At 41.6% G+C, this 27,400-nt stretch overlaps 1 protein-coding gene across 1 annotated transcript; it reads right to left on the bottom strand.

Annotated features, from left to right (window-relative positions):
- Positions 1-451: 451 nt before the first annotated feature.
- On the bottom strand, positions 452-12,317 carry smg6 (SMG6 nonsense mediated mRNA decay factor; the record flags this gene model as incomplete). Its single annotated transcript, XM_079214508.1, has 19 exons — positions 452-2,572; positions 2,663-2,744; positions 2,936-3,198; positions 3,313-3,457; positions 3,552-3,707; positions 3,832-4,008; positions 4,224-4,443; positions 4,726-4,900; positions 5,023-5,136; positions 5,508-5,653; positions 5,777-5,838; positions 6,754-6,969; positions 7,081-7,191; positions 7,437-7,515; positions 7,786-7,892; positions 8,061-8,171; positions 8,642-8,834; positions 8,966-11,366; positions 12,227-12,317. 19 exons carry the CDS (start codon positions 12,315-12,317, stop codon positions 2,442-2,444), a joined length of 4,980 nt encoding a protein of 1,659 aa, XP_079070634.1. The 3' UTR covers positions 452-2,441.
- Positions 12,318-27,400: the final 15,083 nt, after the last annotated feature.

Below are 27,400 nucleotides of genomic sequence, written 5' to 3'. Positions count from 1 at the left end.
TTAATTTCTTACAAGTATTTCAACTCTGTTGTAATCAAAATTTGCATTCAATCTAAATGTATACAAAACAACTTTCACAAATCCAGTGATTCTAAAACATAAATTAAATGCTAAGTTGTGATGGTCTGACTCTGTATGTTTCTGCTTTAAGATATAGTGAATGTGAACACTAAGCATACATGTGTGTGCAGCACAAATATAGGTTGTATTTCACTGCAGGCGTTAGACAGGTCCCAGAAGGAAATCTACAGGTGTAAATGATAAAATGAATGCTTCAATTTCAAAGTCTTAAAATTGTACACGCCGGTGGCTTCAGGACACTTGAATACAAGGCATCATTAGTGTTATTCATAACACCTGTGCTTTTCCTGTCAAGACAAAATGTCTGCAGTGAAAAGGGCCCCATTTCTTACAATAATCTAAAATCACAAAAAAACATGCCTTGAAAACGTTTTTATTGATTGTTGGATGATGAATAGTAATGTGTTAACTTGACTATGTATCTACTACATTTGCACCAACACTGCAGCAGAGCCACTGAACACCAGAACAGAAGGTTAGAAAAAATAAAAAAATAAACTTGTCGCAAGGTTCTCACAAATACCGTAACATCAACTTCTGACGGAAATTGTAGCTGAAAAATGTACAGGACAAATACAACGCAAGGTAGCCACTTCTAAATACAGTATTATTCTAAATCTAAATCCATATGATCAAACTGTGACAAGTGAATGAGTTGTGTAGGATGCAACACACCAATAGAATGGGTGTAGATTACATGTATTTTGAGCATCATATGCACATAGAAACATACACTATATAGAGCTCTGCATCTCCTGAAGGTGTCTTCCTAAGCAATGCAGAGCAAGCCAACACACAAATACTACATTTGCATTAAATGTTTCTTTACAGCACATCAGTGAAGTGTTGCTTGAACTTGATGGAAATTGTACATACTATAATGTGTGCTTGTATACCGCATGTATCATATTTCAATTAAAGAAAAGTGGGTATATGAATTTGAAAAAAAGTTGAGGATAATCACACACTGGAAAATATTGATGCTTAAAAACATTTTATGAAAAATTATAAACGGCAAAACACAAAATGATTGAGTGTAAAGCTGAATAGAAAACAAAACAAAATAGACACCAATGGTACTCGATAATAGCATCTGCAAGTCAATTTCAGAGACCAAGCCTCCTTCTAACATCATGGTCGTCTAAAGCAGACCTGAGTCCAACAGTATTTGCACATTTTCATTCGATATCGTTTGGTTTTAAATGATAACGGGTGCAATTTTGTTCAAAGGGCTAAATCCCATAAAGACAGTCAATATAAAATAACATTCTGAAACTGAAAACTCACTACAAACCAACCAAGTAGTCTTGATATATAAACTATTATATATTTGTTATACTGCTCAAAACAAATAACAAAATAATTCTGCACAAATATATTTGTACCCAGATCCGTTACAAAAAGAACAAACATTGATAAAATCATGGTTGTTTTGAGAAATGTTTGCAAACGTCAACAACATGGAGACATGGCCCCCAAGGAAACTCTTTACACATGAGCTCAAAAACAAGTACAAATCAAAAAATAATTATGAATCAATTTTTTGTTGTTGTTGATTTTATAAAACATGTCCTTGTAACATGTATCGTGACTTTATATCAGCATAAAGCTGGAGGAGCAACCCAAGTTACCAAACAGGCATGAAACACTTCCTGAGTTAGCAGGAAATGCCATACCTGCATGCGAGAACTTGAAGATGCTGAAATTGCACAAGGGCTCAACTAACCCTTACTACAATCAGCCATTTGTTACTGTACGGACAAAGACCCTCCAGCTGTGCTTCTCTCCACTTACCGTTATCTCACCTCTGCTGTAGAGGCCAAAGCAGTCTATGCGACTGGGCCCGACGATAAGTGTGGACGAGACAGTTATGGCCTTCATTGCTGTTGTCTTTAATCAATTAAATGACCATAAACGCTCTCTTTCTCTGTCTCATTCTATCATCAGCCTCAAATGTTCACACTGCTTGCAGAGTACACACTCACCAACTAGGCGCAGATGCTCAAGGCTGGACCAGACAACTAACAAATCCAACCACTCCATTTTCACCTCTTTCATCTCTCCTTCCAGTCCAGCCTTCCTAAGACTTGTCAAGTCTCTTTCTGGGGAAGCCCATTGATCTTAACACATGCATCCACACACGCACACTTCATCACAAGGGGGAAAAGCTCAGTGAAACCACCCTGCTCTCATTGCATTTGCTTGTTTTTCATATGAAGTGGTTCTACACTTTATCATTTCCTCTCCCCTGTTATCTCCTCTTCTTCTTCTTCTTTCTCTGCTTAAGTGTGTCTTCTCGCGTGGCTGAGTCGCAAGCAGGCTTCAGCAGTTGGGTTCCTTTGATTCCAGCTTAGCCTGGTTCATCCCACTTTGGCCCAGCTGAGGAAAGCAGGGATGTCTCGCACTGGGACGTTGCGGGTCAAAGCTTTGACGCGCAGGTTACGGTCATCTGTAAGGAGTACCACCTCTCTTTGGAGCCTCACTGTCCCATCTGTGAGTGACAAGAGATGAACGTTATTCACATCAGATTTAACTTTTGCATGCGTGTTAGGAAATATATAACTGAATAAATGCTACATACTTCTCTGACCAGGCATGAAATCCTTTGCCTTGTCTTTGCAGTAGTGGAGGCAGCAGGACAGAATCACATCATCATTGGTACCCTGAGGAAAAATAGAAAACTAAGTAAAAGAAAAACGGTACAGAGATTTGAAGTAGTAACCTTCAAATCAGAAGTTAACCACTGCTTCTCAGCAAAAGAAAAAGTCTCATGTCTGAAACCAAATCACCAAAATGTAATAAGACGAAATATTACGAAACAAACATTTTGAGCTATAATTATTTGCGCTCTCACCTGCTGTCCAGAGGTGTCTTCACTGCGGAAAGAAATAGATTCAAGCTGATTTCCTCTGCTTGTCAGGGCCCGAAGGTGCGGTTCCCTGGCTTCAAATCCTTTCTCCAGGAACGCCACTGCCAACCGGGCCTTCTCCTGCACAGCCCGCACATGGGCCACACTAACATTATAGTTGCCACGCCCGCCAGTGCTGCGTCCTCCTGACCCCAGTCCTCCCCCGAAGTTGTCTTGACCTTTAGCCAAGCCATCCAACTCTGTAATCACTGTGAGGAAGAACACATATCGCGCCATAAGTAAAGTAGTAAGTATACGTAGACAAATATGTCCATTTTCTTACTCATCCATTCATTTATTTCCTCTTTTCGTTTCAGTCTTACCGATAAGTGGCACAACTATTATGTATGTTCCACACTGAAGGAGTTTCTTCAACCCTCCCAAGTGATCAATGAATCCATTGGTATCTGGAACCAAAAAGAGAGGCCTCACTTCCAGCTCCAACTGCCCGCCTGTCTGCAGCACCGCCTGGAACACACAAGTTAAATTTGATTTTAAGTCCTTTTATTATTAATTTCAGACATACAGACTAATATTCAAACATGGAAATCTGTTTTTTTACCTGTATTTTATCCCTGCGCTTCTGTTGCTGTGCCAGTTTGTTTGTGAGGGCGTGACGTCGTGCCTTCAGCTGTTTTATGTCATTCTCACCGTCTCCCGCCTCGTCATCTCCTGATGCGGAGAGAGACGACTCTTCCTCGACTATGACATCATCCGTCTGCCAAACAGACAAGACACATTTTCAGCAATTTTGCTTCCAGTATTTAACTGCAGTGAAGACTTTTGTGCAGTCAGAGATAACAACATTTTTTTTAGAGGGAAAGTAGGAGAAAATCAGTCACCTCTTTATCTGTTAGAGAATCCTGCCTGCTCCTTGTATCCATTGAGTGGGTAGGTGGAGAAGTTGCCACAGAGATGTATTTGCCTCCCTTGAAGGCCAACAGAGGCTCTTCTTGTCCACACAAAGCCTCAAGAAAGTACTTCAGCACAGTCACTCTCTTACAGTCTGCTGCTATTGCCTAAGGAAAGAGAAAAAAAAAAAAAATATATATATATATATATATATATATATATATATATATATATATATATATATATATATATATATATATATATACACACACACACACACACACACACACACACACACATACATATACGAGAACTGGAAGAGGACAATTAGGGGTACGGGTCAAATCTGGCATTTTGAAGGTGTTTTTTTTCTTCAGCTCACCATGTCAGTGTGTCTGTCTGTGTAACAAGGCTCCTGTGGAGCAGCAAGCAGTGGGACAAAGCCAGCAAGCAGCCGGTCCTCCTTCAATTGCAGTACAGTCAACTCCTCATCTCCCTCAACTTCTTCAGTGTCGACTTTGTACAGCGGCACTTCCTCATGGTCTACACGTGCCAGCATGTTACACAGGTCAGCCAGGCACTGCCAAACATCAGGGCTGCAACTTGATAGAGAGAGAAAACTGATGCTGAGGAATTAGTATACTAAATGACTACTGTCTGAAGAGAGCTGGTATGTGATGTTTGTGTACAAGTACAAGTAGAAGCTATGAGCAGAAGCAATAGTAGTAATCTAAAAGAGACTATGAATCAGTAAATACAATTTATGTCTAATCTTTTTAAATGTAATTTAAAACATGAAAATATGTCAATGGTGTGTTCACAACTTGTTTCCACTGCCCTCAAGTGGCCCAAAAAAAAAGAGTTACTGAGTTTAAAGCGCTCACTCTATATTGCAGGGTGGTGGGTTCCACTGGTCTGGTTGCCCCAACATCCAGTCAGACCAGACCTTGATACATGGCAGTAGTTCTCTAAGGTCCAATGGAAAGGCAGAGACCCGCACCATACCCTCCAGCTCCTCCCCTTTGTCCTCCTCCTCTCCATCTGCCATGGGGACTGGTTCTTAAAGAGAAATGATTTAAATACAACACTTAATAAACCCTAATTTCACCATACCTGAATTAGATAGGAGTGCAGATCCACAACTTGTGGCAGATACTTGTGAAGCTTTCTTTGTTCCATACCTGTAGGAGTATCCCTGAGCAGCTCTGTGCAGCGCTGCACCAGTAGTGCGAACATGCCGAGGCCCAGAGACGTGCTTTGCTCTTGCAAAACGGACCGCACTTCTCCTTCTTCACCTGACAAACAGAAACAAGAATTTAAAACAGTACTTTCTCAACACCCTTTCTATCAACATTACGAATGACTCATCTCCGCAAGGTGTGTGTGTGTGTACAAAAAAAAAGAAGCTGTGCTGTAGGGGCCACTAGTGATAACACAACTGAGTGCATCTGTGTCAAAGAGGCATAATCAACTCGGAAATGGTCAACGAAGCTCTTTAAGTTAAAAAAGATGTTGTATGGAGTCACATTTTAAAGAACTAATTATTACATCACTATTCTTTAACAGCCATGCATTTGTAATAATGTTGCAGATAAAACACAGTAAATGAAAGCTTTGGAGTAATATTTCTTGTTTGATGATAATAGTGGTGTGTGTGCAGTATTACCTCTGCTGTGGACATTGTGTATGGTGAACATGTTGATGGTGATGATTTGCAGCAAGTGTGTGAAGCCCAGTAGGGAGGGGCCATGCTGGAGCAGCGTCTTGAACTCCTGCAGAACACGGCTCGCCACTCTCGGGAAAGATTCCATGCTGTGTAGGCAAGATGCACACATTCAGAAAAATAAATACAGAAAAAAACAGACACAAAAATAAATAATTCATACTCATTCAGTCTATGAATTTAAGAGCTGAAATACATGAGACAACACTCACCCCACTTTAGTGAAGAGCTTTCCATGTGCATGCAGGAAACTCAGAATGAATCTCTTATTCAGCTGGGGGGGGAAAGAAGGACGGAAATGTATGCATTACTAATCTGTGGGAAACAGTTGTATTTAGCCAAAAGCCCTCCAGCACATGACAAGAAAACACATGACTTCATCCAGTAACTGTGACGAAGCACAGAGAGAGGTTTGGAGCAGATGTCACCATTTATACCCGAAGATTTGAACAATAGGGGTGGGAGGAAACGGACTGAAAAGGTACTGCAGCTGAAAAGAGCCAAGAGGATACACATACAGATGCCTCTTCCAACAGGATACACTGACAATTACTAAACAGAAGCAGTGTACACTGGAGAGGGACAAATAGATTTGTTAAAAGTAAGAGTAAAACCGAAATAACACAACGCCGCTTTCTGCATTTGTGTAGGATATTTAAAGTAATAATCTCGAAAACCTGTATTTGAATGAAACTCTGTTAAGTCACTCTCTATCGCTGAATATGGTAACACAGTGGGGATTGAATGAGACATTGAAAGACACCAAAACGGAGATTACAAGACTGCAACTTTAAAGCTTCTTATTAGCATTATCACTGGGACTGCTATTGAAAAACGTGTCCTTTCAACAACAACAAAATACACACGCCTAAGAAGACATTGCCAGAAAGACCTGGAGAAGGTTTGTCTCATTTATCTGTAATATATGCACCATGACACTTTGGAGGCATTGAAATAAGTTAAAAAAAAATTGAAAAAATAAATAAACAAAGGAAATAATGAATTAAACTACAAAGAGAGGGAGAAAAGAAACTCTATAAAACAGTGTGGGAGTTTTCTGCAGGTAATAGTGTGAGAAAAAAAAACATCAAAAAGTGCACACAGAGACCAATTTCTTTGAGTGCATACATGTAAAAAGGCATATGAACACATGAGAGAGAGCAAGAGCAAAAGAAAGAATGGATCTTACATCACTAGCGCTTAGACTTCCTAGCTCTCCATCCTGTTCAGAGTCTCTGCTGGATTCACTACCACCTCTATGAGAGGATGGGGTTGCCGCTTGTCTGCTGGTGTGAATCCAAATTTCCACACGTGCTCCATCTTCCCCTCTTCCTCTTCCTCGTTCTGCCGGCCCCCTGGAGCCTCCTTCATGTTCCTGCATCCTCCTTCGCTCAAGCTGCTCTTCCTACAAAAACAAAGTCTGTAAACAAGAAGCACTTACGCCGCCTAAAGTTTTTGGTCGAAGAAAAATGGTAAATTATTTGGCACAAGTAAACGACTGAAGTTTATGTCTGACCTTGCGCTTAGCTTCCTCAAACAGACTCATCAGGCTTTCCTTCGCAGTCAGGATGGCGTTGGAAGCTGCCAAGCTGCGCATGTAATAATACACAGCATCCAACTTTCGCTTCTGTAAATGTGAAAAAGTGGAAAGCAAGTAAGAGGAGGGAGGAATCCTGCAGAAGAACGCTCACTGGGTGGGTGAGAACAGACCATTACTCTTTAAGTTGTATTTTTCAAATGTTCCATGGACATGCCAGGAAAACAACAGTGACAGACACATTAAGTTACTTAATTCCAGTTATCGAATTATGCCTGTAAAGAGCTTTTTTTTGCTCTCCACCTACCATCTCACTTAAACTACACATCACTTACTGTATAGACTGCCAGTAGGGCCAGCTGGTTATATGGTCGTCCATTTTTGGGGGCAATCTGCTGGGCTTTTAGGTACCAGCTACAAAACAATGGAAATGTGTCATCATAAGATACCGTCAGAGAAACTTTGTGGAAGATGCAGACTTTCAACATTTCCTGCTTCTACTTTAAATTATATGATTCTCATCTAATCTGTAAAATTGCCCCCTTGCAAAAAGGCTAGTGCCAACTCCTGACCACCATTTACAAGATGTTAACCTTGTAGCCTCCTGACTCAGGCGAAATCAAATGTTCAAAGCAAATTAAACATCCTGTGATCTCGAATGCGTGTTCAGAAATTACAGCCTACCTGCGAGCTTTGCCATAGTTGGCCGAGTCACTGGTTTGTTCCCGGTAACGTGCAATATCTCCCTGGCAAATCATGCAACGCTGTGCACTAATAAGAGCATACTTCACCTGAAAAAGACAAACAAAACTAAAACTTTTCACATTTCTCAAAATACAATGTTTGGTTAATGGATTGTATTTGCCAAATTCAGGTATACACATTGGAAATTATATATCTTAAATATTGTGTTAAGTGCACACACAACCAAACACAGACTAAAATAAGTATTGCTGTACCGTTTTGCGTAATGGCCGAGCCCTGATAGCAATGCCATCCATGTAATCCTCTAATTTAAACTGGTACACTGTCTGCAGCTTCTGAAGCAGCCCATCAAAGAATAGCGCACCCTGTAAAAAAAACAAAAAAACGATAATCACCACAAACAATATACACACACACACACACACACACACACACACACACACACACACACACACACACACACACACACACACACACACACACACACACACACACACACACACACACACACAGACTTTACAAGCTGTAAAAAAAGATGTTGTGGCCTGCTACGACTACAAGAAAGTTGCAAAATGGTTTTGGACACAAATATTTCCAAGATTCTTAGACAGCATATAAATAAATGCACTGTGTATATTGGGTTTACTGATCCAGTGCTTAACCAGATACTAAGCAGGGTCACAACCCATTAAGTGCCCATAGAAACTAGTTAGTAAGCATCTGTCTTGACATATCCTCAAGCAAGAAAATGGCACACAGATGTTCAATGATAGTTGCAGTAACCTCCTTATTTTCTGAAACCCTGCCCTGTCTGAATTTCCCACACATTCCTTACCTCGTCAAGCAGCGTAAGCAGCATGTTTCTAATATGAGGGGTGTTGTCACATGTGGGGTCTTTAAGTAGCTGCCGGAAGCGCTCTATGACCTGGTAAAAGACATTCTTCCACAAAGACTGATCCACGTTCTGAGAGTCTGAGAAGTCGATGTCTGTCAGGATGACCTGCTCATACAGCCCCAAAAGGTCAGCTCTAGAAAATAGGAGGGCATAAACAGACAGTATAGGAAACTGACAGCCAAACGAGTGCAAGACAAAAGAGTAAAACCACCACACACACAAAGATAAAAAGCCACTAACACATCTTTCCCCCCCTGTATTCACCTGAACTGGGCCATGCGATCCAGTCCATCAGCACTCACTCTGTCCCTGGACAGCAGGTTACTGAGCTGAAGCTCCTGTGCATCCGCAGCCCTCAGCAGCCTCCCCAGCTCTCCTCTGGCTTGTTGCTCCACCTCTTCAACTGTCAAACTACTTCCTGCACCAGGCTGGGAATAACCTGCTCCTCTATAACTCCCACAGTACTGACCCACACCAGGACCCGGGTACATACCATTAGGGGGAGCCATTTGGTAGGGGCCCATATGATATGGATATGGATAGCGTTGGTTGGTGGTAGTGCCAGGGCTATGTGAGTTGTTGGTGGACATGGGGTAGCAGTAGGGGTTGTCAGAGTTTTGGAATTTGTAATAAGCCATGGCAGCAGCATGCTGGGTTCGAAAGTGCTCACCCTGCGGGACTGGAGGACTGCCTGCTACCTCATCGTCTGTGTCCAGAAAGTGAAGTTGACCATATCCAGTCCCTGTCTGAAGATAAATAGGCTGTTGGAGAGATAAATGCTGTGAGGATTGGGTGCTGTTAAGAGCAGGTTTCTGGTCGGGGTTATTTGGATCCCAGAGTCGTCTCACTCCTCCTCTGCCTCCTCTACTTCTGCAAGCTCCTCCTCCCCTAATTCCACCAAAAAGAAGCCGTTGCCCAACCTCAGGTGAATTGGAGAGGTCTGTGCGAGCTGGAAGCACCAGAATACCTCCACCTCTGGCACGAGGAATCAAGACTGGCTTGCGTTGTTGTGACATCCCGCTATGTGACGCAGTACCGGACGTTTTTTCTAGAGAAACCCTAAGGATTCCCCGACCTCCACCGTTGTTTCCTTTTGGTCTGTTCCTTTCTTCCCTCCGCCTCTCTGCACTTAGTTCTTCTCCCTCACCTCTTCTCCTCCTTCTATCTTCTGCTATGTCACTCATTTCACTCCCTTCCGGTGATTCTGTAGATGATTCCCCATTGGCTGTCCAGCTTTGTAAATGACTCCTTCGACCTTCTCCAATATTAGCCATCCCCTCCTTGTTATTGTGCATAGGCTCCAAGCGGGTACTCTTCATACTCTCCACATCCATCCCTCGTCTAGGACCATCCAGACTGGTCACACTGCTCGCAGAGCTACTGCTGTAAGTTCGATTTCGTGAGCGGCGAATATCTGATTTGGAATAGCGTTTTGAGGTTGGTGTGATGTTTGCATTTGATTTGTTTCTTTCGCCTCTTCCAACAACCCTGTCTGCATTTCTTTCGATCTTAGCATCTTTCTCAGCAACTCTGAACTGGTTGTTGTTGTCTCCTCTTCTGCTTTCTCTGCGATTCTCTCTTCCTTTGCTTTGTTGTGCGTCTCCTGTCTTACCAGCTTTGTTATCCCTATCTGCTTCTGCTGCTCTTCTGTCTCTTTCCTTCTCAGCGTTGCCCTGGTCAGTCTTTCCTCCACCACCTGGTTCATCGTCTCTTCTTCTGGAATCCTGATTCCTTTCTTTTTCCTTATCCCCTCTTCTTCTGCGGTTTCCCCTTTCCCTCTTCTTCTCTATCTTTTCGTCCATCTCTTTTGTTCCTCCCCCTTGGTCTTTCCTTTCCTTATCAATTGTTTCCCCTCTCCCGCAATTTAAGACTTCAACGGCTTGTCTTTCACATCCCACTTTACCCCTTTCTTTTACACAGAGTTGTTCTACTTTACTTGTAATTTTCTCAACTGAATGAGACGGTAATGGTGTTTTTTCCACATCTTGGCCCCCATGCTTTCTGTTTGTTTCACTGGATTTTGATTTGATGTATTCCAGTTGATCTTTTACTTCTTTAGCTTTCCCTCCCTGCTTCTGTATCAATGTTTTTTTGTTCCCGTCCCTTTCCCCTGTACACAACTCAGATTCTGGCTCAGTTTTCTGCTTATTCTGGCTGGGAGTAGGCATATCCTGCTCTTGTTCAACTCCAGAGTCCTTTCCCTGGTTGCTCCTCCGGCTCCCAGGTTGATAAAATTCTCGGTCTGGTTTGCGGGTTTTCCGTGTTGCCTTAGCAGCTCCAGCAGCTTCCTGGTGTTCACTATCATTTTCAACAATGCCTTTCTCTTTATTTGCTTCTGATTTAGACTGTGAGTGAAGGCCCTTTCTACAGTTCTGAATGTGACTACCGTCACCTCTCATCCTGTCTTCTTCCTTTTTGTTGGCGTCTCCCCCATCATCTGTGCACCCATGCCTCTCTAAAACCACCCTTTTCTTACTATGTGATGGTTGACCATGATCATGTGAATCGGCAGCCAGGGGATCACTTTGACCGGTTTCTCCCTCTTCACTGTCACGGTGACACCGTCCATGTCCAGCTACCGGCTGGTAGCGCTGCAGTTCAGGGCGTTTTGCTTCACACTTCCTATGCTGCTTGTTTACTACTAAATGCTCCTCTTGCTTCTCGGCTGGAACAAAAACACAACACAGATTGAGTATGGGAGTGAAAGAATATGGTGGTCAATAAATCGTATGAAAAAAACTAATTTAAAAATGCCTCAGACCATCTCTCAGTACGTTCAGACACCCTTTCCCTGTATGTGCCCATTCTTTTCCACTGAAGATATAAATAGTTAAAAATCACAAATATTTGCACTATTTTCAGCTATCATTAATATGCATTTGGAGATATAACAAGTATTGATGGCAACGGTGTATGTTGAATTGGCTAATACAAAATAAAATAAAAAACTACATTAACCTAAATGTCAGACAGCATGGATATTATGCAACTTCAAATAAACTTCCCACAGCACAAGAAACACACAATACGCTCTACATTTTACGTTAAGTTTCAAAGAAACCTGATGTTCTCTTTGGGGAAAACAAAGCTGTATTAATTGTACATTTTAACAGCCGTTGGCGTTAGTTAGCTAACGCTAAATGTCTTGTTGTTTAAGGAGTAATGTTACAAGAGTCGAGTTTATGTCCTAACAGCGTTCAACGTTAACGTCACATATTACATACGCGTTCGTCCTACTATTAAACATAAAGTAAATGGAGTAAATATAATGAACAGTGTAGTGATTAGAAACAGGGTTAAGTTGTGTATCTGGTGCCGTTATGGCTGAAGGGGGCGTTTAAAACAGAGCGCGCGGGACCAAAGAACGGGTAACGGCAGATAGCGAGCTAGCTAACAACATTAGCTGCTTACAAACTTAGCAACTCCGTAGGCTACTTTAAGCTAACTTGGAATACTTCTTTACTTGGATTGATGAACTTTTTCACGAATGCATTCATTCCAGTTATCTACTTCACTTCATCTCACCTTTCTGACAGTCAGTAATATCGACAGAACTCGACGCTGAAGCTCTGAGTTCCGCAGCTGAGATTCGTACTCTGTCCAGTTCGTTCGCCATCTTTGTTTTCACTGAAACAACAAACACAACATGTACGGTGGCCGAGCTGGATCAAACATGTTCACCGGGAGACGTAACAGCGAAGGTTTAAAACTAATCGCCCGGGTTTCCTCTGGTCCTTTACGCAGGTATACGTAGAAACACCAGACATGTTACTGTATATCTATTTTTTATTGTGACTATCAACATAATCCCCTTTAGGTTATTAGACATATGTTAATTATTTTTACGTAGGCTAATTGCTGGTTTTGTGTTATGTCACGCTCTTGTTATCTTTATCCTATACTATAATATGTATGTTAAATGTTATCTTAATATTTTCTAAACATTTAAATTAACTAAAAGGGATTACATCGTGTAACCAAATGTGTTTATGTAGACATATGTTATTTGATAATTTGTTTTGATATTTTCACAGTTTTTCTTGCTCCAGGGTAAATTGTTTTAATTGTAACATCACTTGTTATAGATCCTGATTAATTCTCCAAATACTTTTGATATGATTAAAGTTTATAATTAAAATATGCATTTTCTGTTTTAATCTGACACAATGTGTGTCAGTCTAAAATGTTATGTAATTCTTAAGTAGGCCTTGGCCTACATATAAGGCCTGGAGGAAGGGGGTTTAAAGGTCTGCATGTTATGCAAAGGAACAGACAGAGAGCTTATATACAGTGGCTTGCAAAACTATTCATACCCCTTGAACGTTTCCACATTTTGTCACATTACACGCCACAAACATAAATATATTTTATTGGAATTTTAGGTGAAAGACCAACACAAAGTATCACAGTTGTTGTAAAGTACAAAGAAAATTATACATGTTTTAAAAAAGTTTTCACAAATTTGTTCGCAAAATTATTCAGCCCCCCCTAAGTCAAAACTTAGTGGAACCGCCTTTTGCTGCAATTACAGCTGCAAGTCTTTTGGGTTATGTCTCTACCAGCTTTGCACATCTAGAGACTGAGATTTTTGGCCATTCTTCTTTGCAAAACAGCTCAAGGTCAGTCAGATTAGATGGAGAACGTTTGTGAACGGCGGTTTTCAGATCTTGCCACAGATTCTCGATGGGATTTAGGTCTGGACTTTGACTGCGCCATTCTAACACATGAATATGTTTTGTTTTAAACCATTCCATTGTAGCCCTGGCTTTATGTTTAGGGTCGTTGTCCTGCTGGAAGGTGAACCTTCGCCCCAGTCTCAAGTCTTTTGCAGACTCCAACAGGTTTTCTTCCAAGATTGCCCTGTATTTGGCTCCATCCATCGTCCCAACAACTCTGACCAACTTCCCTGTCCCTGCTGAAGAGAAGCACCCCCAGAGCATCATGCTACCACCACCATGTTTGACAGTGGGGATGGTGTGTTCAGGGTGATGTGCAGTGTTAGGTTTCCACCACACATAACGTTTTGCATTTAGGCCAAAAAGTTCAATTTTGGTCTCATCTGACCAGAGCACCATCTTCCACATGTTTGCTGTGTCCCCCACATGGTTTCTGGCAAACTGCAAACGGGACTTCTTATGGTTTTCTTTTAACAATGGCTTTCTTCTTGCTACTCTTCCATAAAGGCCAGATTTGTGGAGTGCACGCCCAATAGTTGTCCTGTGGACAGATTCCCCCTCCTGAGCTGTGGATCTCTGCAGTTCGTCCAGAGTCACCATGGGCCTCTTGGCTGCATCTCTTGTCAGTGCTCTCCTTGTTCGGCCTGTAAGTTTAGGTGGATGGCCGTGTCTTGTTAGGTTTGCAGTTGTGCCATACTCTTTCCATTTCAGGATAATGGATTGAACAGTGCTCCGTGACATGTTCAAAGCTTGGGAAATCTTTTTATAGCCTAATCCTGCTTTAAACTTCTCCACAACTTTATCTCTGACCTGTCTGGTGTGTTCCTTGGACTTCATGATCCTGTTTGCTCCCCAATATTCTCTTAACAAACCTCTGAGGCCGTCACAGAACATCTGTATTTGTACTGAGATTAGATTACACACAGGTGGACTCTATTTAGTCATTCGGTCAACATTCAATCATTCAGCAATCGGTTGCACTCAGAGAAAAGGGGGCTGAATAATTTTGCACACTGCACTTTTCAGTTTTTTATTTGTGAATTAAAAAAAAAACATGTATCATTTTCTTTGTACTTCACAATTGTGTGACACTTTGTGTACATACACACCCTCAATTCAACCCAATAGCCACTAGATGTCAGGATTGATTACTTATTTTACATTTTAGCTCTACTGTCCTATAACCCTTTGGATTAGCCCAACAATGAACTTTCTCCCATCTACTTTTGTTTTCCGTCTAAGTAATTTATGTGAATGTAGCAACATTTCTTCCTTATCACATCTTTCCTCTTGTGTCTTGCACTTATGACTTTAATGTGAACTGATAAATTGCAGGAGGAGGCTAATTGTAGGACTGCAGAAACAAATGACAAAAACATACACAGAAAGACTGGGTTGTGCATGAGAGTGGGTGTGCGCTATGTGTGTGTCTGTGTGAGGGGGGGGCGTGGAGAGTTCAGACAACATCATGTGGCTGATGCTAGAGTAAACAGCTTCATTTCCCTAGCAACACCAAATTAAAGGGACAGAGACTCGTGTCCTTCCTATAAATCTCCCACACATGATTCTTCATCCAGAGCCAAACCTCCTCGTTTTCTATACACGCTCCTTCATCCTGTCACTAAATTATTCATCCAAGGTGCTGGATGGATCACTTCTTTGGCATAGTAATCAGATATGTCTCCACATACTTATATGTCTGTATAATATTAGTTAATTTGGTCCTAAATGGCCTATTACAGTATACCCACATAACACAAAATTGGGCTTTTGATACAATTTTTTAGACCGTGTATTTATCTATTGTTTTTATTTTCTGTTTATTTCAAAATGTCTCTAATTTCACACGGTTTGGTTTTACTCTCATTGTCTGTTTTCATTGTTATTGTTATCTTTTACTATATTTTATTAATGTAATTCATATTTTATGTAAAGCACTTGCAATGCAAACTTAATTTAAGATGTTGATCATGATTCTCATGACTCTCATTAGCCATTATTCTATTGATCAAACCTGTCTCTGTTTTTCATTTTGTAATTACGCGGTTCTGTTTGAGGTACAAACAATAAGCCATTGTGTGTGAATGCAGAATACTGTTTTGATGTAGTTCTAGCAGTGTCTCTTAATGAAGCACTGGCACACCAGGGGTTGTAGAATATTTCGTGTCTGCAGTGGAGAGGTGTGAGAGAGGGAGGGGGCTGCCGGAAGTGGTGGGCGTGTGTCTCCCTGTGTGTGCGTAAGTCTGTAAGTGTGTGTGCTTGCGTGCATCCGTGTATGTGTGCAGAGTTCTGATTGTCAGTGCTGCACCACAGTGCAGGTGGAGCAATGCAGGATGATAAAAGACACAGAAGGACAGAGAGGGGGAGGCAGGGAGATGGTGAGGGAGGGAAACAGAGAGAAAGAGGAAGCGAGGTAAAGGGGTGAGGAGACATGATGCAGGAGGAGAGAGCAGGAGGGGGAGACACTGTGAATACAGATGAGAAAAGCGGGGGAAGCAGGGCGTTTTTGCAGGTGAATTTCTGACACCAGGGGGTTTCTCCAGCCCAATCACATCTCGGTGTCTTCTGCCCCCATCTCATCCTCTCTCTCTCCCTCTCTCTGTCTGTCTGTCTGTCTGTCTCTGTCTCCCCCACAGGGACACTGGGAGGTGGGAGGAGATGACTTTTAGAGATGATTGGAGTGGAGGAAGAGGACGGATGGGGGAATACAGTCAGCAGAGAAAGGTGGAAAGACAAGCGTGGGACATTGTGGTTAAGGATGGAGCTGATTGAAAACGCTGGGGTTAGACATCGGGTAACAAATAAACAAGAATGAAAATGGCAGGGAGATGAAAGTGAGATGACTGAAATGGGATCCACATAAGTGGTAAGAGAGACATAAATTAATTAGGACGTGTGTAGGAGAGACAGACAGAAAGACTTGTGTGATGCATATTTGCTGGCACTAGATGTTTGGAGTATATGCATTTCGACTGGTGTTTAATGTATAATTCACAAAATGAAATAGAGGGAGTGAAAGGGGAAGAATGATCCAAAAGACAATATGAGGTAGAGTGACGTGACGGTGCAGAGGAGCCAAACAGAAAATAGAGAATTTTAAACAAAGAAGGCATAATGGATCATATATTGAAGCAGTGGAAGCTATTGACTATATTTCATGACCTGATTCAATAAAAGTTTATTAAAGACATTAATCAAAGACAAAAACTACATTTCATTACTCATGACTATGTTGTGCACTAACAACACCATCCTCAACCCTTAATATACCACTTTTAAGTAGCTTCAAGCTTGTTAAAATCATCTTATTCCACACTGTCTCTTCAGTGTATTTTCAGGATTATCTTGTTCCAACTCTTCATTGGAGCTGAGTATATGTATCAAACTCCATAAGTTATAAATGGCTTTACTTTTCCACGAGCAGTAAGATCCTATATGTTCTCGTGCTGCAAATTCCGGCCCGCCAAAATCCGGCCTGATATAGTTGGTGTCTTTGGCAACTTCAGTTTAGATCTTCACTCTAAGGTTTTGCTTATTTGAACAATATTTGGCTGCAGTCAAGAGTTCTGCAATCAAGAGTGGCCTCCAGTCTTATGGTGCCACTGTCTGGAACTAGTTGGCCTACATGAGAACAAACTAGTCAGACTTGTAAATGTTATGTTTTGAGGTTTCTAATATATGTATCCAGGGCTGGAACACAATAAAAGGAAATTGATTGCACACAGCATGAGTTTGTAATGACACCGGTCTGTGGGGTGTGTTTTTTTACAGCTGATTTTGAGACATACACGGTCATTGAAACTCCTGTTTAATTTTCACAAGGCTATGTATATGTAGTATACACAACGCCCCCACTTGTACACACACATACACAGCTACAGCTGGCGTTGCACGGTAATTAAATTCAGCATGTGACTTTGGCATAATGTTGTGAAGTTTTGTGTGAGTCACTGTTGGAGTTACAGCAGATGAGACGAGACAGCTTATGACTTTACAAGGACAGCCCATGAAGGCATCCTTAGCCACAGATGCTCTGTAAATGTAATGAAATCATGGGAATAATCTTGTCATGTGCATCTCAGGTAAGTCAATTTAGCTGGAGCCATTTACTTGGCTCCAGAGGCTGAGGAACACATGTCACCGAGGAAGTACATGCACCATTACACGCATGTGTCTTCCTCCCCTTTGTCACACAACCTTAAAAACACACAAATATCCAAAGTTTCTGACTAGATATGGGTTCACAATATCTGTCACTGCTTAGGCGTGTGTGTGTATGTGTGTGTGTTGTGTGTGTGTGTGTGTGTGTGTGTGTGTGTGTGTGTGTGTGTGTGTGTGTGTGTGTGTGTGTGTGTGTGTGTGTGTGTGTGTGGGTGGATGTGGAGTTGCTGCTGTGTATGAGTGTGGGTTTGCGATCTCGCAAATCTTGCAGGCAAGAAGTGCACAGAGACAGTGGAGGTAACGACGCGGGGGCGAGAGGGGTTTCACTAATAAACACCCACTCTTTCAAAACCTCCATCTCACTCCGACACACACACCCACCATCTCACACACACATACACACACACACACACACACACACACACACACACACACACACACACACACACACACACACACACACACACACACACACACACTCCTCCTCCTCCTCTGCTCTCCTTTGACAGAATCCTCATCACGGGCGCGTTTGGCAGGAGAGAGTCCTCCTCCTCCTCCGCTCCCTCCCTGTCTCCATCCCTCTCTACCTTTTTCATTTGCTCATTCTCTCTTGCCCTGCTTACTGCGTTTGAGCCAGCTTGGCAATCAAAGGGAGAGAAAATACAAATGAGAGCGGAGGGGTTGGGTGGGGCGATTGAGAGGATGCTCACTGGGATTTTAGTATGAGTCAGAATGGGAGCAAGGGAGGTGGGAAGGCAAGGTAGGCGGTCGTGAGGAGAGAGAAAAGTGTATGGGAGGGATGAATTTCTGTTTCTTTCTCTCATATCTGACTGCAATCTCTGTTTGGAATACAGATGAGGAGATAGAAAGTGAGCCAACCACTGGGCATGACAGACAGATAAGAGATTTGAACAGGAAATAATCTGCATCCTGATTCACAATTAAGTCTTCAGATATAAGCAAGCTGAAAGTTGAATGTGCGATGAAGGCGGACTGCCTGAGGGCTGATGTCAAAACAAGAAGCAAGAGGTGAATGTCTGATGCAGTTCAAGATATTGAAATGATAAGTTAAAGAATAAGACTGTATGCAGGTTTGAGGTAGTGTTTGTGTGTTTATGGCACCATGGGGCCAGTAATGAGAGACAGTACAATTAAGGAGGCAGTAAGTGAGGGACTACTTCATTCACACTTTTTCATCATTCATCCCCCTGCTCGCATATTCATATGTGTAGAATGAGGAAATTGCATTGTGTATGCTTGTGTACACACGCTTGCACAATGCTCACTCTCCATCTCACGTCAGCATATTTATATTGCTCTTTGGTGGCAGTCAGTAGATATTCTACAATTTGAAGCCCAAGGGTGAGATATTCACGCTCCTCCTCTTCTGAAATAATATCTGAGGCGGGTTTACTTTGAAAGAGGAAGAAAAATAGAGAGAGCACAAGTCACTGACCAAAAATGTAATAACAGAGTGAATAAAGTCTTAATGTTGCACTGGCCTCTGTGGGTGTATTGTTGATTTCCTACCGTGTTGCAAGAATGGTTTCTCTTTCTGTTTAGCAATACGCATACATAGTGGGCTGCCCCTAGTGGGCACATGAATATTTTAAAGTCATGGGTGGAACAACCAATACATCTATTCATATTGCATCATCCTTCAAACATCAACAGAAGCAAATCAGTTATCCTTGCTTAGAAACACACTTCATAATTTTTTTATAACAAATTCAGTTTATAAATATACAATTATTCTGGACAAAATTGTAACGACATCCTCAAAAAGAGTTGTTTCAACAAACATCTGTATTCTTGACCTTGCTCTACTTATCCTTGTCAGTTGTGTGACAATTCAACCATTTCTCAAGGGAATTGACTAAACTGCTCACGGTCTACGATATCAAAGACAATAACCCCCCAAAATGTAAAAACTGTCCACAGATGACCATGTATTTTAATGTTATCTGTTTTACCTTTTAAAAACCCACCTATTTTTAGGCCCTTTCCCCTAAAATTGCATAGCCAAACTAAAAATGGTGTATCTCTGCAACCGGGGCTATTTGAATAAGTTTGGTTGTAATAAAAGGATTTTGTTCAGAAGTGTAAATATAAGTATATATGTTACTGGTTAAGAGTAAATGAAGATGACACACAGAAAAAAGGAAAAGGTTTCAGGTCCGCTTCGAAAGAAAGAAATGATGCTGCTGTAAGGTTAACTAACTAACCCAAATCATAGCACAATATGTGAACATTCTCTCTGCAAAGGTTGACTTTGATAAAGTGAAGCAGAACAAAGTTAGAGATAACATTCAGGCGAGGTCTCCAAAATTTGCATTGGGGCACATTTGGGCACATTTGCGCACATCTGTGACATTTAAATTGTACCAAACCATATATTTCACGTGTATATTACTCATGGTGTTCAATACATCCAAATACACCAGTTTGGGGCTTATTTTCATTTAACTGGAACTTTAAATTTATAGTGGAATTATAATTTACTTTTCTTTTTAAATCCATTGTTGGTGTAACGGAATGCATCTAATTCATTCAGCAATGTCTGGATAGATCATAATCCTCACCTTGCGAGTGTTTGGAGGAGTGCAGGGACATATACGTTTTCTGGCAACTTCCACTCTCGCGTGGTGTAACTGCGTGCTTCCTCCACTCAAGAGGACTTCTTAAAAAACACAGAGGGGAATTTAAATCCTGCGTCCAACGTGACTTTAATCTGCAGTCTACTGACACACCTCTTTACGCACGAGGGTCTCCCCCGAATGTGGTGTGAGCTCAACAGCGTCGGGATGGTATACGCACGACTCCCATCAAATCTCTGCCGAAGTTTCTACAGCTTTGTTAAAAACTGGGTTGTATAGTTGGGTATAGTTTAATTTATGAAATTACATCAACATACAAACAAATATATCAATGCACTACAATCATACCTATTATCCAGATACTCTAAGCAGACAGCTGCAGTGATTCATCACCAAATCTAAACATAACGATTTGCTCATCGCTATCATCATTTGGCAAACACATTTGAGCATTTGTTGGCTTTCGATATATTTCATATAATTAAATATATATTTAATTCTACAATAAATCGAGTGCACCAAGAGAGAACTGGAACTGTAAGATTGTTTTCGGATGATATGGTTGACTGATTTAAACACCGATTCATATTTGTCGAGACATCAAAGTATATCCACTTGAGCCGGAGAAGATATCATCACCGAAGCAACAACTAAATCCATCGACAGAAGCAAACAAATAGACAATCTAAAATGTGTCCCTTGTGCAATGTAACGACGATAATTATGCAATAAATAGGCTGGTATAGCTATATCGGGAGATGGAAATACGATTACACTCACTCATGCGTGACTTCGGAGACTTCAAATGTCTTCATATTATAGGAATATTCTCGTAAGAGCTTTTAATATTTGACATTTCATTGTAAAGAGCGACATACACAACACACATGCTATTTTCATCCTCCTTTTTAAAGACCTGCACACACAGTGATTCAGGCTATACTTTCCCCTCCCCTTTATAAATAGCTGCACTCCTTTCAATGACGTGGGATACGCACGTACATGTGTAGGTGAATCTTTCAATGAGCTCTCCCTCTCCACCTTCCTCCCCCTCCTCCCTCCCCCGTCCCCTCTACTAGTTACTACGGGATCTCTATAAAAAGCCTACGGTAGATGGGAGAACCCGGTCTGTATTGAGAGCGACTTTGGAGAAGATCGGGATGACAGCGTCTGTGCGCGAAGATGGCATGGCACAGATTTGCGCTGACAGTTTCATGTTGATGAAGACAGAAAGTTTAGAGATACAGACCTATTTCTACAGCAAGAAGCCGCTGCCATCGCCACAGAGGGAACTTTGACTGAGGTAAGTTCAATTCCTATTCCTACTGACCTGATTTTGTGAGACTTTATCTGAACCCTGGATAAAAAAGAAAAACAAAACTCTGATTAAGTGCAACCAAGAGAGAAAGAGGGTCTATTGGACGGGTCATCCCCTTAAGAAGCCCTACAGTCTGCTTTGACTGAAGCTATTCCCATCTTCACTCTCCGGTTGGAAGTTGCTGCAGTGTGACTCATTTTCTCTCCCATGTGGGCAGCATTCAGCTTGTATCCTGAAAAAAAGAGAATCTCAGAAAAGACCAACTGCGGACAAAAATCGCCATCTAAATGTTTTATTTTCTGTCAGAGTCTGGCTCAATCTGTTTAGGGATACATACATATGTATACATATGTTTGGTCATGTGTTCATCTGTCACACAGGTTGGAACTGGTTCACAATTAAAAAGATAGACGCTGTTTTGGTTGCAACTTGCCACTCAGGCAGGACTGGAACCTCTGCAGGCTAACCGGTATTGTGTACCTGATGTGCCAATGCTACCGTGTAATGTACACTGGCACGTGCCCATGGCACAGAGGCGCACATACCTATTCTGTGCCCCGTTGTGTGTTTGTGTGTGTGTGTGTGTGTGTGTGTGTGTGTGTGCGTGTGTGTGTGTGTGTGTGTGTGTGCGCGTGTGTGTGTGTGTGTGTGTGTACGTGCGCGCGCTTTTGAGCGTGTTGGGGGGAGTGTGGCGGCGGGGGTGTTCCTCACCAACACTATTACATTCTCGGGAGCGCGTGGCACCGGGAGGTTTCCGGTGATAGTGATGACATTATAGCCATCACTTTCTTCCGGTGTGGCGGTAAACTCCTCGCCTCCGCCTCTCCCTTTCCTCCTCCCTCCCTCCCCTTCCTACACTTCCGGTCGGCATTTCCTTTAACTTTTTTTTCAGTCTCAGTTCAGTGACGTCGTCAGCCAGTGAAGTCAGCCCTGCGTCATTCTTGCGCACTTTGCAGATGATACGCAGTCACCTACGATAGCCCTTTTATAGGCATAGCGCGCACGCGCACGCGCACACACAATGCAGTGTGTTCCTCCGCCGTGCGGGGGTGTGAATGCGCAATGTGAGAAGCTCGTGCGCGGACAGTATACGAGGGAGGTGTGGGTGGAGCGAGTCAATGAAACCCCTTGTTCATTCACAACTCGTTGTTGTGGCTACTGTTGCACTAGCGTTGATCAGACAATGTTAATTAAAGCAAAGCAACCGGAACTATTAAATATTCTAATAAAATATGGAGAGATGAGAAGAGATTAACTGGCTGTTATGTGTATATAGTACTAGAACAATCATTTAAACAACTTTGTTTATTTTTATTCTGAATGTTATATCTCAGTGAAACAACAGCTTGATGCTGCACTCTTGTGAAGTAACATACTCGCTTTGGTGTCTTCTTATTGTTAGGGTTTAAAAAGTAAAATAAAATACAGACAAGAGTGAAGATCCACCAAAATGCACTTTTATTTGTATGAATCTGCATACTTAACTGGATGCTCGTCAGGTTAAGCAGTTTCTCCCGGGTGCCATGGAAACCGAGCCAGACCAAGCCACTGCCCACGCGCTCTGATAAGCCAGGCGGTAGAATGAGAGGAGAGACGATTGGTTTGCTCGTAATGTGACGCCATATGCCAGTACCCTCGGGCACGTGACTTGTCGAGCAATATGACGCGAATGACGGTGCTCATCACATGACCAGCATGTATTCGGTAATGAGAGCAGAGACTGCAGAGCCTGTGGATCACCTCGGACACGGTTAAATTGGAGTGATAGGGCACTATAGTGTGCAATGGGAGATATACGTTTCGAGCAACATTCTATAGATTTAATTCGTAAAAGTCAAATACACGTTCCTATTTTAAACTAAGATTCGGGATGTTGAGTCTTTGACTCAATCTGCTGCAAAAATGAGACCTTTAAGTTACCTCACCGCTGTCAGTGTCGTCCCACTTCAGCACCACAGACAGCGCCGTTTTGTCGCTGTCCCAGCGCCGTGGTGCTGAAACACATGACAAGAAACCTGTTGCAGAAAAACCCTCAGTCAGTTTAAACAAGAAATGTGCTTGTTGAAAGAAAATTAAGCTTTGTTAATGCAATGTGAAAAGTGATGGCTTACTTTTATGATTAGTCTTCCTAGACGGACTTGATTTGTTGTTGTAAATAATTTGCCTATAGTCCTTAGAGGTGGCTGCTGTCAGTCATCTTTAGCATAATGCACCATAAATGTTTGGCTTTAAAAGGCCCCTGGACTTGGCGAGTGAGTCACCTGATTTAATTAAGTACACCTCTTGGTTAAAGGGCTAAAAAACACAACAGCTTAAGGGCGTTGAGGGCGAAGAGAAGAGAGTTGCTTTTTGTAAAAGAGTTAGACAAATTCCCCAAATCGTATTCGACAAATACTTGTTTAGGGCTGCTTGATTAAATGTTAAATATTCCAAACATTCAAGATAATCTCAACCTAATGGAAGAACATAGGAGTCCATTATTGGGGGATATTCCTAAAAAAATCTTATTCGCCTCTTTTTGGTGACTTTCATTTCACAATGTACTTCATCACTCTATCATACACACACACTTGCATACACACACTGGTGGATGATGCTGAATGCCAATCTTGCCAATATCTTTTTAATGCATGTTCATAAATTTTTCTAGGATTTTACATTTAGATAAAACAAATATGAGCTTGATGACTGAGAACAATTTTTACCTTTCACTTGATGGAATTTACCCCAGTTTAGAGGATAACAATAAAAGAAAATGTTTGGATCATCTTCACTTCAAGTTTTAGTCAGCAACATGTTGTTTTAAAGTAACTGCACAGGGCCACGCATAATGATAGAGATATGCTGCTACAATTTAAGAAAATATGACCATTACGGTTAAAGCAGTAGCATTCAGCATCTTATCTACTCTCCCAAAATTATTATGTAGGTCACTAGGACGCACCTGGTCAACACGGACTGTATTGATCAGCATCCACCTCTTGAGAATTGTGTCAGGCTTGATTCCAGTAATGTTATACCTATATCCTCTCCTCTTTTTGCTGATGCAGGTTTCCACAAGGGGAGTGTTTGCCCTTCTTGATCATCTCTTCCTCCTCACTTGGCCAGAGCATCAGCACCTTGGCTTTAGACTGCTTACTGCTTATACAGTGTCACAGTACAGTAACAGTCTACAGTCATGGCTACTGAAGCCTGGCAATGCACCAAAACACCACACAGAAGACAACATGGACATGCAGAGGCCATGCCATAGTGTTGTCAACCTCAAGGGGAAAAACATCATGGAGATGCTGTTCAGTCTACTGTGTATGCTCGATGTTTCTCTCTGTGTCTCTCCTGCTCCCTCTCTATTCTGCTGCTCAGCAAGGAAACCTGTGTGGGCTTGCATTGGGGGAGTCCTACACCATGCAAGTGCGTAACATCCACGCTCTATCCAATGAGACCTGCGGTTTCCTGTTACCATGACAACTCCGGCTCTCCCTCCACCCTGCTGTCTCCATGGCGACCGTGGCTTTAGATTGTTACTCTAGCAGAAGCACCATGGTAACAGTCTACAGCCATGGTCGTTAGGGGCAGGTGACATCAGGAATGTAAAAAAGTTGTTGTAATAATTGAGTTTGCATGTGATTGAGATGTTGACATTATCTTTGCATTTAAAAGTAGGTCACAGGTTGCTCACTCATCTGAGTTGTCATATTGACTTGTTCATGGCTGCACATTTCCCATAATAATATATCAAAACTGCACATATACTGTATATATTTCACAATAATACACATAATGTAATCTAATACACCAAACACAGTTTAACAATTAAGTTTGCAATGACACATATGGAAACATATTACTTTTCACTTTAGCTTTATTAGGTGATGGGTTTCTTTATGGTTTGATTATTAAGCATAGTAATGAATGCAGCACATGCTGAACAGATGAGTCAGCCAGCTCCAACACCCGTAACCTGCAGGCAGACACACACCATCCACTGGGTCCTAGGCTAACCCACATGTATGAACGCACACAAATGCCCACCTATGGAATGCTCACAACAAACACACAACCACACAAAGAGTGTATTAGTTCTTGGCCTACTCATCTTCAAGCAGTATTCTATAATATTCTGAGTTATTCTGCCCTCTACAGGTCAGGATTTGTCTATCATCTGCTTATAACAGGATACTCAACTTTTTCCAAGTTTAAACCTTTTGGAGCAAAATATGGGCCTGATTTAAAATAAAATAAAATAAAATATTATACATTTGCCAGTGTTTTGTTGACACTTGTTTACATACCGTTCAATGTACCACTGAATGTGTTCAGTTTTCACTGTAACTGTGAAAACAGATGGTGCTGTTATTTAAGGTCTGAGTAAAACAAGGCAGATGCTATTGAGTAACTCCAGATTCCACCATGACAGAAAGGTTGATTTGTCTTTCAAATTAAGTCTGGCAGCTGTTCAAACTCTGAGATATATTCTACAGTTAAAAGTTATTAAAAAAAACAAGCATTTTGGGAAAAAGTCAGCATACAAATCATGGCTGCACCAAGATACAATTAGTTTTACAATCATGGTACAATCATCCTCCACCATCACATTCCAATTGTCTATCATTTTCTTTTTTTGTGATCTTTTAAAATGGTAACATAGAGTGTGCTGACTGACTAAAGAAAGAAAAGAAAAGAGAAGAGGAGAGAAGAGGAGAAAGGGATAGAAAAAGAAAGCTGGATGAACAGTTGTTTGTCCTCTGCCTCCCTGCACCGTAAAAGCTCATGTGCTGACAGATAAACAACAGCACATAAACTCTTACTGTTCAGGGCTGAGAGGTAAAGTTATCTGACACACACATACGGTCATACACAATTTTTGCCGACATTACATTGGCTTTATCTCCTGTAGACTTACCCAAACCCTATACACTGATACCAGCCCAATCCTAAACCTACCCTAACCTCAACCTAAACTAAACCCAACTTTAACCAAACCTTAAACTAAGTCTTCATGATTTCAGTTATCATTGTCATACATTATAATGAACGGGAGTCCCCACAATGTGACTTTTTTTGACCCCACAAGTCATGAACACACACATACCCACAAACAAACACACGCACACACACACACACACACACACACACACACACACACACACACACACACACACACACACACACACACACTACACAGTTTACTGTTTATCATTGCTTTAGATTTCTTAATCTTGTCAATTCTAAAAAGATGAATATATGATAGTATGCCTCAAAGTGAATTAATGTATAATTAACACAAAGCCTATACATATTTAATATCAAAAATATATTGTGTATTATAGTAGTAATAGTGTATTAGTCTCAGAACCCATTTGCATCAGGTTTCTGAGCAAGGCTGACTTAACACCCACCAAGACGTTATGGCTTTCATTATATTGTCTGTACTTCAGCAGTTATGCGATTGTTATCATTTGTCTTGCATCTTTAGTCTGCAAAGTATTCCTCTACATCTACATCCTTGAGCTACACCCGCACAGTAAAGGCTCTTGATTTAATTAATTATTGTGACATCCCTTTCCCCCTCCAAACCTCTTAAACATTTTATAAAACTAAACAAGATTGCACAACAGGATTCACATTCTTTGGGGATATGTGAGCCAAGACATGCCTCCCTCTCTCTCTCTCTCTCTCTCTCTCTCTCTCTCTCTCTCTCTCTCTCTCTCTCTCTCTCTCTGTTTTATCCAGAACCTACCACAGTTCTCCTCCACAGTTATGATGACTAATATTTACCCCAGCAAAGTCAGTTAGGCACGTATAAGGACAGCCAAACCACAGCTGTCCTCGCCAGGGCCCAGCCACGGCCTCTAAAACAGTCCAGCACACAAGCAGACAAACGACTGCAGATGACCTCATACATCAAATGGATGGCCGCTGTGGTGTCCTTAGTTCACCTCTGCAC

The sequence above is a fragment of the Taurulus bubalis genome (assembly GCF_910589615.1).
Source record: "Taurulus bubalis genome assembly, chromosome: 2".
Classification (NCBI taxonomy): Eukaryota; Metazoa; Chordata; class Actinopteri; order Perciformes; family Cottidae; genus Taurulus; species Taurulus bubalis.
Note: the sequence above shows the minus strand (reverse complement) of the source record. Positions and strands in the feature narration are given on the sequence as shown.